The sequence below is a fragment of the Mastigoproctus giganteus genome, chromosome 11, assembly GCF_048544385.1.
Source record: "Mastigoproctus giganteus isolate SK-2022 chromosome 11, ASM4854438v1, whole genome shotgun sequence".
Lineage (NCBI taxonomy): Eukaryota > Metazoa > Arthropoda > Arachnida > Uropygi > Thelyphonidae > Mastigoproctus > Mastigoproctus giganteus.
The window spans coordinates 150,266,373-150,282,816 of NC_143585.1; the positions used below are offsets into that span (position 1 = coordinate 150,266,373).

Genomic DNA, 16,444 nt, shown 5'->3' on the forward strand with positions numbered 1-16,444 from the left:
GGGCGGCACCGCCCCAGATGTGGGAACAATATTCCATGGTAGGGCAGATATGCAATTTGTATAAAGTCAACAGCTATTTGGAAGAAAAGTATCGCCGAGAGCGAAAAAGAAAACCAATTTTTTAGATGCAGAGTAAGCAATATTTGTTATGTGCTTGTGCCAAGAGATATTAGAAGACAGAGCAATCCCCAAAAGAGATATATCATTTTGCCTAGAAATCAGAGTGTCAACAAAGATAAGCATAGGAGCAGAAGAATCCTTTTTGCGAGATATAAAAGAAGACTGAGTTTTAGAAGGATTGAAATCAACTAAGTCTTTGCCCCACTGGAGATCAACATTTAAGGAACACGTAGTCGATATTTGAGAAGTCGAAGCTGATTGAGCAGGGAAAGGTTTCTAAAATAGAAAGTGGAATGCAATGTGTTAATATTGGCAAAAATATGGATAGGATTTCCAGTTGATGGAAGAAGGTAAATAATAAACAAGAGGAAAAGAGTGGGTGAAAGAACCGAACACTAATGTGGGGACACCAGCATTAGTGGAGAAATTAAGACAGATAGTCATCTACCATCACCCTCAGTAAGCAATAAGAGAGAAAACTGGATAACCAATTACAAAAAACAGTTGGCAAAACATAAGATGGTTGTTGTTATTGTTATTTGGTTTTTAGGAGCATTAGCAACTAAGGCCATATTGTTCTGGGGACATGCAGAGGTCATTCCCTGACATTTCCACATCCTCCACCACATTTGGTGGTCACGGGCTCAAACCCCAGTCTAATCACGAAGCGTGTGCTACGCATTGCCACTCCTGCCCACTTGGCTACGGAGGCACCCCCCACATAAGATGGAAGCTTGTTTAGAAGACCTTTATGCCAAACACGATCGAAAGCCTTTGAGACATCAAGAGCAACTGCTTATGTTTCACCGAACTTTTCCATTAAATTTGTCCATAAATGGGTAACATAAGCCAGAATATCACCAGTGGATCGACACTGATGAAATCCATACTTGCGAGCATTGATTACACAAAAGGTTTCTAGGTAGTTTAAGAGTTGGTGGTTAATTGATTTCTCCATTACTTTATTCCATGGAGTAGAAGTAACTGCAATTGGACGATAATTGGATGGGAGGGATTTGTCATCCTTTTTCGGCTGGATATGAGAAAAATTCCAAGCAGAAGGAAAAACACCTTTGGAATAAGAAAGTGAAAAATATAAGAAAAAAGAGAGTGAAAAAAAGTTCAGGAGCACATGTTTTGAGAACAAGTAGAGAAATACCATCAGAACCTGGAGTTTTCTTAGCATCATCAAGATTCGTCAAAATCCTTCTGACATCCCTTTGACGGAAGACCAAAGAAGGTATTGAATGGAGTGTTGGGGGTTGGGAATGGTGGAAGGTGTTTTATAAAGATCATTAATACATGAGTTGGAAGGAAAATGGGATGCTAGCAGGTCAGCTTTATCCTTGGCTGAAGTGACAACAGAACCAATGTGCTTTCGACAGAGGTGGGAGTACAGATGGGCAAAAGTTGAGGCCAATAGCTTTGGCAAAAGACCAGAATGTTTGGCTACCATTAGGATAAAAAGAACATTTTCTACTCTTAGTCTGTTCAAAATCTAGTTTGGACTGATTAATACTACTTTCCAAACTGTTGCGAGCTTTGGTATAGGCAGAAAATGAAACTGAAGAATTGGAAACAAGTCAATTGTGATATGCAATGTTCTTCTCTTGAACAGCCTTGGCACATTTATTGGAAAACCAAGGTTAGCATTAGCATTAGTAGATGCATTTGATGCAAGAAAGCAAGCTTATGCAGCATCAGCCAAACAAAAAAAAAAAAAAAAACCACTTCCACTTCACCCCTCTGTTTGTTCAAAATACCTGTCCAGCTGATCCTTAAACTTATTTAGGCTATCAACTTCCACGACAAGGGGTGGAAGTCTGTTCCACCAACCAACCAACCACTCGCTGGCTAAAGGCAAATTTCCGCACAAATTTCCAGCTTTTGCCAAGGATTTCCCGTAATCTGCCTTCGCCTGTCGAACCTCCTTTGTGACCTGATTACAGATTAACTTATATCTGCCATAGGCTTCTGAGTCGCTTGATAATTTATATGCATCCCATGCATTTTTCTTCTCTGTTACGAGTCTCATTAGTTCATTTGACAACCATTTAGGCCTAAACCTTGAACAATATTTCTTAATAGGTATGAAACTTTTAGTAGCTTCCACGATTAATTCCTTGAATGCTTCCCACTTAGAATTTACTGTTGGTAACATTGTCAGTTGATCCCACTGTAAAGAATTTAAAAACTGTCGGAGACCACTGTACTCGCCTTTACGGAAGCAAAAACCCTTTCCTTTACCCCTTATGGTAATTAAATCTTTAAGTAAATCCCACGTCAGTACACTGTGATCACTGCCACCTAGTGGTTGTTTTATGTGCAAGTTCCTAATACATGAATGATCACTGCTGATAACCAGATCAAGAGTATTACTTTCTCTGGTTGCCTCTCGAACATGCTGCTGCAGAAAACAATCATCGAATAAATCCACATAAGTCTGACTAGTGTGTGAGTGCCCAACCCACAAGTTCCAGTTGATATCTGGGAAGTTAAAATCCCCCATTATAAGACATTCCGATTTACTAGCCTACTCTATTTCTCTGTATAATTGTTCATTGTACTCATTCGAATCATTAGGCCTATAACACACTCCTACTCTAATTTTTGCTTTCGCAGTGCTTATGTCACACCAAACTGACTCAACAGTGCACTGTTCATCTATATCAACTGGATGCACTTCTTTTGATTTTATGTTTTTCTTTATTAACAGCATAACACCTCCTCCCTTCCTATCCTGTCTATCCTTTCTGTACACATTGTACTCCCCAAATTCCAGTTCGGCATTCCTTATATCTATGTGACACCCCGTCTCTGATATCCCAACAATATCCGCCTTTGATGTCTTGACCAACACTTCAAATTCATCAAATTTATTTACTATACTTCTAGCATTGGTATACATGCAAGTATACATGCACCTATTCCCATTCCCAGCCACTCTAACATATCCCATATACCCACCTGTTTCACGATGACTGACATCTGTCCCTGAAACCCCCAACACCCCTCGCTCCAGGTCGCTAATTATTCTAATAGAAGTTGTGCAAGGATCACCTTCACCTCTGCCTACGGCTTCTGTTAAACTATTAGTCCTTGTATCCCCCCCCCCAAGCTATCAGTTTTACGACCCACCTAACACTGCCTCGATAGCATCAGCAAATATTTCTATTGCACCCTTTCTATTAAGGGTGCAAATATTCTTTCTTCTGTAGAAGCAATCTCTCCTGTTAACAAGTACAGTCCAGGCTGAAAAAAATTCTACCCCTTGAGCCTTGCACAATCTTTCCAGGGCCGAATTGATCGACAAGGCTCTCATCATATACTCCCTCCAGTCTTATATTAAACCATCCTATGACAGTTACATCCTAAACTGGGGGAAATACTCTCTTGCGGATGTCAACATACAGCTCCATATTGCTCACACGTAAAATTATTTGCATTGTTACTAAAATATATAACAATGGGTCAGAATCTGAGAGTGGAGCGAGTGCCACAGCTGTCTTCCCTCATAAAACCTTCTCCATGTCACTTCCCAATGAATGCAGCAGCTATAAAGCTGAATTGTATGCCATCAAGTTTGCAATAGAAAATATTCTCCATCTGTCCATCCAAAAAAGCATGATATTTACAGACTCCCAGAGTGCGCTTATAACTTTACGGAACATTTCTTCTCAAACACATTTTATAAAATTCATAAAATCCAAACTAATGCATAACAAAGAATTCCAGCGAGTCCTCATTTTCTGCTGGATACCAGGCCATGCTGGGATACTGGGAAAAGAATGTGCAGACTATACTGCTAAGCATCCATCCAATAGAGGATCATCACAGTATTATGTTCGATATCTTTGCTACAAAAATAAATATGAAGAACATCTAGGGAAGAATGGACAATTCAATGCGAAGCCCAAATGCATAATATACTCCGCCAAATAAAACCTGAACCGCAGTTATGGTCCTCCAGCTTCTGTGTAAACAGAAGGGAGGGTCTAATCTTAACTAGATTATGAATTGGCCGCAGTCGATTTACCCACCTTTATCTCCTCACAGGTAAACTGTGTTTAGTGTCAAACTGCACCAGGGGTTCCCACCATTCCACGTTGCTTTCATTGTAGGTGTACTAGTCACTGGGAAGGCCAGAGATTTAAAAGTGTATGGATTTTGTATATGTGTTGTGTTGTGTTGTGTATCATTGTTCATCTGGCCATTTAGATGATGCGAAGAAGTGACCTTTTGCTGTCAGCCAGTATATATAAAATTATGATTGTAATTAATAAATGAGTGAGCTATATGGTTCAATAAGGTCTACATATATATCAGTTAGCAATGAATAAGAGGAATTGCCTCAATAATGACCTGTAGAATGCTTTGATGCTAACTTTCTACATTTTTCAAATGAGTATAAAAAAAAATTAAATGAATTCTTCTCCCTCAAAGGGAAAAAAATTGATGTTCCAAAGCATCTGGAATCAAAGACCAAGGAATTCCAAAAACCGATCCCAGAATACATTCGACCACCAACCAATTTCCACGAGCAAAAGAAGTCATTAGGTCCATACTTAAAAAATGAATGCTAAAATACTATTTAAAACATTTTGCTACTTTCCTGCAGCCGACAAGGCTTTTCAACGTGAGTCTTGACTCTTCTCAGAAACATCATATCCATTACTTGAATTCTGTTAATATCCTTCTCCTGCATTATCCATGATCCTTGTAAATTGATACCAATTTACATTTCTTTTGGCATCTCCTCTCTTCAAACTAGATTTTTACAGAGTTATAATGACATTCTTCCTTGTTCCACTCTTCTACTGTGTCATCAGGTCTTTCTTCTTTTTTATATCTTCTTCTTCCAGTCACATAGCTCCCCGAGGAGGTGGCCACCAACAAATTCCTCCAACTGCATCGATCGTGTGCTGTGCAGTTGTGACAAATAAGTCAGTCTTTGCTTTACCCTTCATATCGCTAAACTTTAAATTGTATCTCTTGTCTTCCTCTGCTCAGCATCCTACCTGTTCCTGTACCTCCTCTTCTCCATCCCCATAAATCAGCAAACATATCCATTACAAGTATGAATAGTATGGGTGAGATTACAGCCCCCTGTCTCAATCTATTATTAATTTCAAACCAACCTGTGTTTCCACTCATTGTTTTCACCACAGCTTCAGTGCCATCCTTCTCCCTGTTTCTGTAACATTTCCTATACCTTCCCCCTTTCTCTCTCTCTCTCTCTCTCCATACACCTTTCCTACATCCAAAAATACTATGCACAGATCCTTTCCCTACTTTCATTCCATAATGTTTTTGCATCTTTTGTCGTCTCATGGCAAAAATTGTCCATAATCTTTCTACCTTCCCTGAAGTTGCTCTGCTTATCACACTTTCAACCTTTCCTCTATTCTTTTGTCTGCTTTCACTATGTGGCTAGTCTGCCATTCATTTTCAAATAACACTAACTTTGAAGGAATTTGAAATAAAAATGTTTTTAAAAATTATAATAAAAATGCTTGAATTGATGTTAACACAATGAGGATGGAAACATTCTGAACCTACTGTTAAAGTAGCACAAGGTATAGCTCTTATTTCAGACAATCTTCACCTTAAAGAACATCTCCTTCTCCCAATTTCCTTATTTTCTTTTCAGTTATTTCAACCAAGCACTTCATATTGAAGAAATTTAGAAAACATCATTTCAGCATCAAAAAGGCCTAATGAGTGAAAATATAGAATATATCAAATTAAATAATAATAATTATTATTAAAAAAGTTCTATCTGGATATGGTACCAGATTAAATTAATAAATTTTTGTGTCATTAATGCTCAAAGTAACTTAGTGACTGAAATGTAGTAACTATTTTTTTTTTTTTAAGTTTTTCAATTTTTACTTAGGTGGTTGATAGCATAAAGTTAGAGATTGAAGACTTGCAGAAGGGCTTGCTTGCATATGAAGAACAGTTGAATGCCATTGAGAAAATTACTACAGATTATGAAACTACGATTTCTTCCCTTACCAACAAATGGAAAGTTTTAAAGGTATGCTCCAGTTCAGATTAACTTTATTATTGGAATATTACTATAGGAGATCTAAATTAAATATTATATTGGGGGGGGCGGTGCTCCTGTTCTACTTTTGACCTTAACTGTAGCATTAAGAAAAATTCAACAAATTAAATAATAGAGTTGTTAGAAATGGGATTGTGGTATAAGAGGTGTAATGGCTCATTTCTTTATTCATTGTTAAATTTAATTAATTCATCCCACTAGTATAACTAATTTAAATAGTAGGAAAACTTTTCACCGAGAATGGAATTTATGGATTAAATCAAAAATAAAGCAAATATGCCACCAGTATTCTGGCCTATTTCTTGAACCATCACATACACTTATTCAGTACCCCCATATTGATATGTTTATCTCCAAAATGGCTTCATCTAGGTGTTGAATCCTCTACTGAAATAAATAACAATATACTTTGTATGGGGATGTGGTAGAAATTATTTGAAAATAATGTCTGAATGAAAGGCAATGGATTATGAAAGAATTCACAGTATGAACTGTTATATAATGGTATTCATTTGCAGACTTGTTTGATTTTGCACAACTTATTTGAGTTTAGGTTAACATATATAATTTGAAAGGTCATGATGAGGAATTGAGTTTCTCATATTAATCAGAATTGAACAAATTAAATTCATAATTGTTATTTAGTTAGAAGAAGGATGTTATGTGGTTTGCCATTTTTAGTAGTTAATGAAAAAAAAAGACTGTTATTCCATATGATATTTATTGAAATGTTGCCACTTCAATGTAAACTTAGTATTGATTTGGCACATTTCTTAGATCCACAGAAGCCCATCTTTAGGCTAAACTAATGTGAGATGAATAGTCTCACAAACAGGTTCAGCTTCCAGACTGAAGTGATAGCATTTCATATAATAAGTTATATAAAAATTTCATATGGTATAGTAGTGCTATATTTCATTATTGAAGGTGTGGTTATACCTATATTAGTATAATAATTGTTCCGGTTATTTGTTTTAAGGGTCATCAGCATCTTAGTATATATTACTGTCATCTGTTATGTTTGCAGAAGTGTGTGCATTCATGGAATGGTTTGCATATTGTGCATGCTGAAAATCCTGGGATAATGAGATCAACTAACTGCAACCTCAATTGAAAGTGTGGTTATGAATTCCTACTCTCTCCAGTGGTATTCAAACCAATACTTCCAAATAATTTGGCAGTTGTTGAATTGACTATACTGCCACAGAAAACATATGTATAATCATTTTCATCTATAAGTGCGTTTATAATTGGCCACTAGAGTGTAATGCTGTGGAAGTAAACTTCAGTGGTTGTTTTAATTAGTTTTGTAACTAATTAAATCCCAGGTTCTTGAAATCCCTGGCACCTTTATTTCAAGGCTGATGCTCATTCCAATTGAAACAGTGCAAGAATTACTCTCACTTCTGCCTGCGGCTATTGTTAATCTGTTAGTCTGAGTATCTATCCCCCTCCAAGCTACCCGTTTTCCCACCTAACTCTGCCTTGATAGCATCAGCAAATCTTCTTGCACCCTTTCTATTTAAGTGTATCCCAATCCTGTGGAAGCAGTCTCTCCTGTTGACAAGCACAGACCATGCTGAGAAAAACTACTCCATGACCCTTGCAGAATCTCTCCAGGGCCGAATTGATCAACAAGGCTCTCATCATATACTCTCTCCTGTCGTGTCTGAGCAGAATTGCAGACACTTTCAAATTTAACCCTAAGTCGCAATTTTTTCCCAACAATGCCCTGTAAGTCTGCAGACCTTCTCTTAATATCATTAGTGCCAATGTGTAAAAAATATTACCTTTTGTTCCCATAAAAGATGATATCTGCATATCTGCTCTGTAACATTATCAATTTGACTCCAGGCAGACATATCCTGCTCCTATTCCACGTATTCTTTTTGCACAATATATTTCCCATTTCCCTGACAATGGAGTCACCAACAGCAACTAGCTCGCTCCTGTGGGATCAGCATATTCCACCTTGGGGGTTGCCACTTTGTGACCTGATGATGATGAAGTGCAAGCTATCATGTTAATGTGGGCAGCTGAAAGCTTGATGGGCCCTCAATTTAATTCCTTCAGGGGCATCCACCCTGTTCTTGAAGCTCTTTTACTCATTCAAACCACAGTGGAATAAATATCACTTAGTGGCAAAAATGTGCACATAATAAAGCTTGGGACCTTTGCACAGGACCACGGAATATTTTTTTAAACAAACCCAAGCCCAAGTAAGACATAAAAGACAACAAAGCCAAAACAATTACTGTATTTGTTACACTTCAATATCTCCTAGTACGTATAGAACCTAGAATAAAATTTTGAAAATGAAATTTTCAAAAATTTTTTTTTCTAGTAATATTGATTCTAGGTGAGTGCGTGATATGCAGTATACTTTTCACCATACAGGTGAAAAAACACAGGATATACTAGGTTACTATTCCTGAGTATAGTTCTGCACCTGGCACTGTCCACAGACTCTTGTCCAGTTCAGCTTCCTACCCTCTAGCTATTTTACCAGTTGAGAAACAGTAAGTAATTCAAATGGAATATTTGTTGTCTCCAAAGCATCTAAATCATACGACAAGGCTTTTACAAAAGAATTATATATGGCATTCTCCTGTTCTAAAATAAGTGTATTTGCAACATCTAATTAGAATCTAGAGAACTCACTTCTCCTTTATAAGTGGTTATTTATCGAGGAATACTTTCCTAAACACTTAGTTCAAACGATAGTATTACTTTTGTGAAACTAAGAAAAGAATCAAAAAAAAAAACTATAGTAATTAGCATTAAATTGCTCAAACCAGCTGCTTTTGTAAAGTTCTGGAATGAATAGTCAGTATTCAGTTTGTATATTTGTAGAAACAAACATTCTTTCACATTATTTAATACAGTTGCATCTTTATAACATATTTAGTTGAATTTTAAGACAAATTATTTCCATTAGGCATCATTATTATAACATCTCATATAGAGAAATCTGCTGTTACTTATGCTCAGTTGAGTATTAATACCTAGATGGCACCGTTATGATGCTATTTAGCCTCTCATCGGTGTGCAGGCAGGTATTAGAACTGTCACCCCACCTATGGCTTATTTACACAATAAGAACAATGCCAAAAGGTGTACTTCATTCCCCTCACAAGATTGGTGAGGGGAATGAAGGGATCCTCTTACCAAGAGAGGCTTATGTTCTGCAAATTGCAGTGGCTAGAGACTAGGCACCTGCACGGTGATCTGATTGAGGTGGCCTATAAGGCTTTGAATGGGTTGAGCATGCTGAATTCTGATGGGATCCTTCCACTTGTTCAGATTACGAACCTAAGTGGGCATAAATTCAAATTAAGAAAAGACAAATGTAGAATAGATGTGCGGAAATTTGCCTTTAGCCAGCGGGTGGTTAATTGCTGGCTGGAACAAACTTCCATCTGTCATTGTGGAAGTTGATAGGGTAAATAAATTTAAGGAGGAACTGGACAGGCATTTTGAGGGAATGGTGTGATTTTTTTTTTTTTTTTTTTTTTTTGCTTGATGCTGCATAAGCTCATACACTTGCTTTCTTGCATCACATGCCACCACCACCACTACTACTACTAATAATAATAATAAGATTTTAGGGAAGAAAGCTTCAAATTATGACATTATTTCATGCAATTGCATTAAATAATGTCATATTTTACTACATAATTGAATTTTAAGATAAACTGAAGTTTGTGCACTAGGCATCATCAATTATGTTATGTGTGTGTTTGTTGAGTGGATGATTTTAAACAAATACTTGGAGGCAGAGAATCAACAGTAATAATACAAAGTACAAAAAATATGCACATTTTTTATTGTGCGCCATTCCTTGTACTTTGGTTGTAAACTTGGTGTTCAGGACAAAACTTGGGGTCCATCTGCTGTATAACTCTGAGATGTGGCTAACTACAAAAATTAAAAGTATGTCATTTACTGTTCTCTGGTGTGCCAAAAACCACAATAACCCAGAGAAGTGTTGCGAAAAAGTCGCGGGTTAGGATTATTTTGAAGACGTCTGCAGTTCTTCCCAGACACAATAGGATGAGAGCCTTGTCAATCACTTTGGCCATGGAGAGAGAGAGAGAGAGAGAGAGAGAGAGAGAGAGAGAGAGAGAGAGAGAGAGAGTGTGCAAGGCTCTTGGGGGAAGGAATCTACAGGTAGAACAGTGTACCCTGCTTAGAAGCATGGTCTTTGTTTGTTAGCAGGGCAGACTCCTTTTACAGGGATGGGATACACTTAAATGGAAGGGCAAGAATATTTACTGATGCTATCGAGGCAGTTGTAGGAGTTTAGAAAACTGTTAGCTTGGGGAGAGGAGGATACATAGACTAATAGATTAATAATCTATTAGTCAAAAGCAATGGCTCAAGTGAAATAATGTCAGTGATTACAAGGTATGCTAGGTGGTTTAAATGAAACAAACAAATATACAGCATGGGGTAGAGCTACTAAGTGCAAAAACAGATGTGCATATATTTGCTTATACACTTATCAGGAACATGGTGTCACTCAAATATAAGGAATGTGCAATTTAAATATATGGTGAGTACAATTGTACATTTTGCGTGCATGCGCTAGAGCACTACCCACACTCTTCAGGTTCAAAGCTTATGCACACCTTCCACTCTTACAGATACAGGTATACACACTTTTTTTTATTATTATTATTTTTTTTTATTATTATTACTCATTTAAAGGCAACCTGGTGGATAACAACAATCAACAGTCACTCATTCATGAGCATCCTTTCATGCATCATCATACACACACAGGTACCACCTAAATAAACACAGTTGTCGAGATAGATATCCATAGATTTTTTTTTTTTTTTTGACTCATCACAACTACATTTACTCGACCGCTGCACAATTTACACAGTGACTTTACTTGCACTCACATTTGTACACTTTTTTCCATGTTATTTCCAGTAAATGTTTTGGGAGGTTAGAGTATCGATTGTTCTGAGTAAAAAAGTTCATATAAACATGTGTCCAATTCTCAGTGGATACGGAGATACAACTGTTTGAAACTGGCATGCACAGCTCCTTGAATCAAATGTAACCAGGAAGCAGTTATAACCTGATGCTGTTTGGTGTTAGAAGTGTTGTTAAGAATGCTGATATGGTGTTTGTCTACAGTTTTTGTGGTGGAAGTGCTGCTGTTACTTGTAGAGAATACCGTCGATGGTTTCCTAACTGCAAAATACTGGATTCAAGAGCATTTACTAGTGTTTGCACCAAACTGTGTGAGGCTGGTACAGTTCCCAGCACTCACATTTCTTGTGAAAGTGCAAATGAACAAAATGTGGATGAAGTAGATAGTTGATGAACTTGTAAATAATTAATACTTGATACTGAAATATATATATACCATTATAACTGTGTGGGATACAAGTTTAGGATTATAATTTTGTACTGAAATTGAAATTTTATTGAAATTAAATCGAAATCATGACTCAGACCAGAGCAGCAAAGCAAAAGGCTCAAGTTAATGGGAGTGCTGTGGCTCAGAGAAGAACTGAGGGGGGCAGTTGCCCTCTGAATCACAGCCTTTTAATATGCACTGCTTGCGTGATGTTTGTGGGGCAATCAGGTACGGGACATGATATTGCCATGGGGGATGTCTTTGTGTGTGCACGATGCAAGGAGTGTAATGGAATCAGGCAACAACTCAGCATTGTTATGGGCCTATATGAGAGCTTGTAGGACAGGGTGGATGCCCTCGAAGGAACTAAATTGAGGGGCCCATCAAGCTCTCAGCTGCCCGCATCAATCCCAGAGCTTGCACTTTTTCATCGTGCAACACAGCGGCAACCCCCAAAGCAGAATGCGCTGGTCCCACAGGAACTAGTAGTTGTTGGTGACTCTATTGTCAGGGAAACGGGGAACATGTTTTGTAAAAAAGATAGGTGGAACAGGACCAGGGTGTGTCTGCCAGGGGCGGGGGTCAATAACTTTGTAGAGCAGATATCATCTTTTAGGGATACAAAGGGTGATATAGTTGTGCACGTTGGCACTAATGATATCAAGAGTGGGAGACCGGCAGAATTACTTAACAAGTACAGGTCACTGTTGAGAAAAAGCCATGAATTAGTGTTCAATTTGAAAGTGTCTTCAATTCTGCCCAGACATGATAGGAGGGCGTATACGATGAGAGCCTTGTCGATCAATTCGGCCCTGGAAAGATTGTGCAAGGTTCAAGGGGTAGAATTTTTTTCAGCCTGGACTGTGCTTGGGCAGGAGAGACTGCTTCTACAGGGATGGGATACATTTAAATAGAAAGGGTGCAAGAATATTTGCTGATGCTATCGAAGCAGTGTTAGGTGGGTTGGAGAACTGCTAGCTTGGGGGGGATGCAAAGACTAACGGATTAACAGTGGCCGCTGGCAGAGGTGAGAGTGATTCTTGCACTGCTTCTGTTGGAATGAGCCTGAAAAACAAGATGCAGGATATTTTGGAGACTGCTGGGAGTCATTGCGGCACAGGTAAACACATGGGTTGTGTTGGGGTAGCTAAGAGTAGAAACAGGTGCATGTATACTTGTGTGTGCACCAATGCTGGGAGTTTGGTGAATGAATTTGATGAATTTGAGGTGTTGCTCAGGGCATCAGGGGCGGATATTGCGGGATATCAGAGACGTGGTGTCGCACAGATGTAAGGAATGTGGAACTGGAGTTTGGGGAGTACAACGTCTACAGAAAGGATAGGAAGGGAAGAAGGGTTATGCTATTGGTTGGGAGACACGTGGGGTCCAAGGAAGTGAAGCCAGTTGACATCTCTGGACAGTGCAGTGCAGTGTCGAATCGGTTTGGGTGTGACTTAGGCATTGGGAGATCAGAATTAAGAGTGGGAGTGTGCTATAGGCCTGATGACTGATGAGTATAATAAGAAACTGTACAGGGAGATAGTGGTCCAGTACATCGGATAGTCTTATGGTGGCGAATTTTAATTTTACAGATGTTGACTGGAATTTGTGGGTTGGTCACTCACACGCCAGCGGGGCTTTTGTGAATTTATTGGATGATTGTTTTCTACTTCAGCATGTTCAGGAGGCAACTGGAGGGAGTAATACTCTTGATTTGATTATCAGTAGTGATTCTTCATGCATTGGGAAACTGCAGATAAAGGAACCACTAGGTAGCAGTGAACACAGTGTGCTGAGGTGGGATTTACTCAGGGAGGTGACTGCCATCAGGGTGGGGGGGGTATTGCTTTCGTAAAGGCGACTACGATGGTCTGAGACAGTATTTAAATTCTATACAGTGGGACCAACTGAAGATGTTGCCAACAGCGGATTCAAAATGGGAAGCGTTCAAAGAACTTATCTTGGAAGCTACTGGGCTTTACATACCAACTAATAAATATTGTTCAGGATTTGGGCCTAAATGGATGTCAGATGAACTTATGAGACATATGACAGAGAAGAGAAATGCATGGGATACATGTAGATTGACACGTGACACAGGGGCCTGTGATGGATACAAGTTGATCTGTGAGCGGGTTACAAACAAGGTTGGGCGGGCGAAGGCAGATTACGAGACGTCTTTGGCAGGGGATGCAGGGAGCAGCAGCAAAGAGTTCTTTACTTGTGTGGACTCTGGAAGGAGGGGGATGAGTCGGATTGGTCCACTTGATATCGATGGGTCAACTGTTGATAATCCTGCTCAGGTAGCTAACAAACTAAATGAATATTTTGCATTGACATTCTCACATGAGAAGTTATTCAGCGAGAGGAATGCCAGAGGTGTATTCAACTCTGGCAGTAAGCTGGAGAATCTTGTAATGACTGAGAGTAAAGTGGAGGAGAAATTGTTGAATATAAACACAAGAAAGGCACCTGGGGTGGATGGGATCTATTCAGTTATATTAAAGGAGGTAAGCGGGCCCTTGGCCATAATTGTTAGAGCTTTGACTCGGGGGAGGTACCCACGGACTGGAGATGTGCGAATGTGACCCCAATTCACAAAGGAGGACAAACGCCGACACAAGTAATTATAGACCTGTGAGTTTAACGTCTGTTCCAGGAAAATTAATGGAGGCACTGGTTAAAGAAGCACTGCAGGATCATGTGGACAAGACTTCAGTTATAGCTCGGACACAGCATGTTTTTATTAAGGGGAAGTCTTGCCTGACCAATTTGATTGGATACTATGATGCAGTCATAAAAGAACTGGATGCAGAGAATAACTTTGGTATTATATACTTGTATCTTAGAAAAGCTTTTGATATTGTTGCACATGGAAGACTGCTGCACAAATTGGAGCAGTGTGGCATTGGAGGCAAATTGCTGCTATGGATAAAGGGATGGTTGAGGGGGGAGAAGGCAGAGAGTGGTAATCAGTGTACACTGCTCATCGTGGACTGATGTTATTGGTGGAGTCCCTCAGGGTTAATTGTTAGGTCCATTATTGTTTTCTGTATTTATGACTTTCATCAACCGGTGAACTACCACCACTTTGCTTATTGGAGGCTTGAAGTGGTGAAACCCATGTTTAGTCTCTAGAACAAAGTTTCCGGCACCCCCCCCCCCCAATACTTCTCCTTCAACCCATGCACGGTACTAAGTAAGTACTATAGGTTTTGATACCTTTCGTGTTTGGGGTTTTCATAAAAAAATAAAATAATAAATAAATGATATTGCTGATCGTATATCAAGCTTAATGTCCAAGTTTGCAGACGACACAAAGGTTGGTAGGGTTGTTAAGGACACTACTGACACTATGCTGCTGCAACAGGATCTGGAAAGGTTGAGCAGATGGGCTGAGAGGTGGCAAATGAAGTTTAACATTTACTAATGTAAAGTACTACATATGGGAAACAGCAACCACAGAGCAACGTATCAACTCTGTGGTACTACACTGATAGTGGTAGGGAATGAAAATGACCTGGAGGTAATTGTGCAGGCAGATATGAAGTTCTCTGAGCAGTGCAGACAGTCTGCAAGAGTAGCTCATGGTGTCTTGTCAATGATATACAGGAATTTTTCTAGCAGGGATAAGGAGGTGATTATTCCCTTGTATAAAGCAATGGTCAGGCCACACCTTGAGTACTGTATACAGGTCTGGAGGCCTCATTTCAAGAAGGATGTAGAGCTGCTTGAACGAGTACAAAGAAGGGCAACAAGATTAGTGAATGGAACAAAGGGGTACTCTTACGAAGAAAGGCTTAAGTTTTGCAAATTATAGTGTGTGGAGACTAGGCACCAGCGAGGTGATCTGATAGAGGTGTATAAAGCCTTGAATGGTTTGAGATGTTCAGTGCTGATGGAATTCTTCCTCTTGCTCAGAATAATCACCTGAGAGGGCATAAATTCAAATTGAGGAAAGACAGGTGTAGGATAGGCGTGTGGAAATTTGCTTTTAGCCAGCTGGTAGTTGTTTGGTGGAACAGACTTCCATCCCTTGTTGTGGAAGTTGATAGCCTAAATAAATTTAAGGCTCAGCTGGACAGGTATTTCGAACGAACAGAGGGGTGAAGTGGAAGTGGGGTGTTTTTTTTTTTTTTTTTTTGCTAATGCTGCATAAGCTTACTTTCTTGCATCATATGCCTCTACTAATGCTAATGCTAAGGAGAACATCTTCAATCGGTAGAACATAGTCCTACTGCACACGAAGAATTTCTGTGCATGTTGGTGTTCCACAAACAAGAGTATGGCGAACATTGCATGAGCATGGCTTGTATCCATTTCACATACAGGGTGCAACACCAGCAATTGGAATTTTGTTGTTGGGTAAATGCTAATTGCCGATTAATTCCATTAATACTGTTTAGCTACTTTCACCCGTGACTGTATCAACAACACCCATAACTCTCACAGGTGGTCAGACAAAAATCCAAATGCCACTGCAAAAACAAATTTTAAACATTGTTTCTCTGTAAACGTATGGTGCCGTATCATCACACATTTACAGAGAAACGATGTAGACGTGTGGTGCGGTATCATCAACAATCAGTTGATTGGGCCTTTTGTGATACAAAATCATCTTACTGGTCCCATTTACCTAGAATTTCTGCAAAACGAACTTCCACTACTATTGGAGGATGTTCCCTTGGCTACAAGGATTGGTATGTACTTTCAGCATTATGGAGCTCCTGCGCATTATGCCCATCTGGTGATACAATATCTAAATCAAACTTTCCCTGAATGATGGATCGGCCATGGTGGTCCCTTTCATTGGCCACCATGGTCTCCAGCCTCATTAGATTTTTGTTTATGGAGGTGGATGAAAAGTGCTGTATACA

At 39.1% G+C, this 16,444-nt stretch overlaps 1 protein-coding gene across 1 annotated transcript in view; it reads left to right on the forward strand.

Annotated features, from left to right (window-relative positions):
• SMC2 (structural maintenance of chromosomes 2) overlaps positions 1–16,444 on the forward strand; it is a 640,522-nt gene that overhangs the window by 426,170 nt on the left and 197,908 nt on the right. Inside the window, exon 17 of the mRNA XM_090385021.1 lies at positions 6,017–6,160. Within this exon, the coding sequence (XP_090241147.1) occupies positions 6,017–6,160 (144 nt within the window). The remainder of the gene's footprint in view (positions 1–6,016; positions 6,161–16,444) is intronic.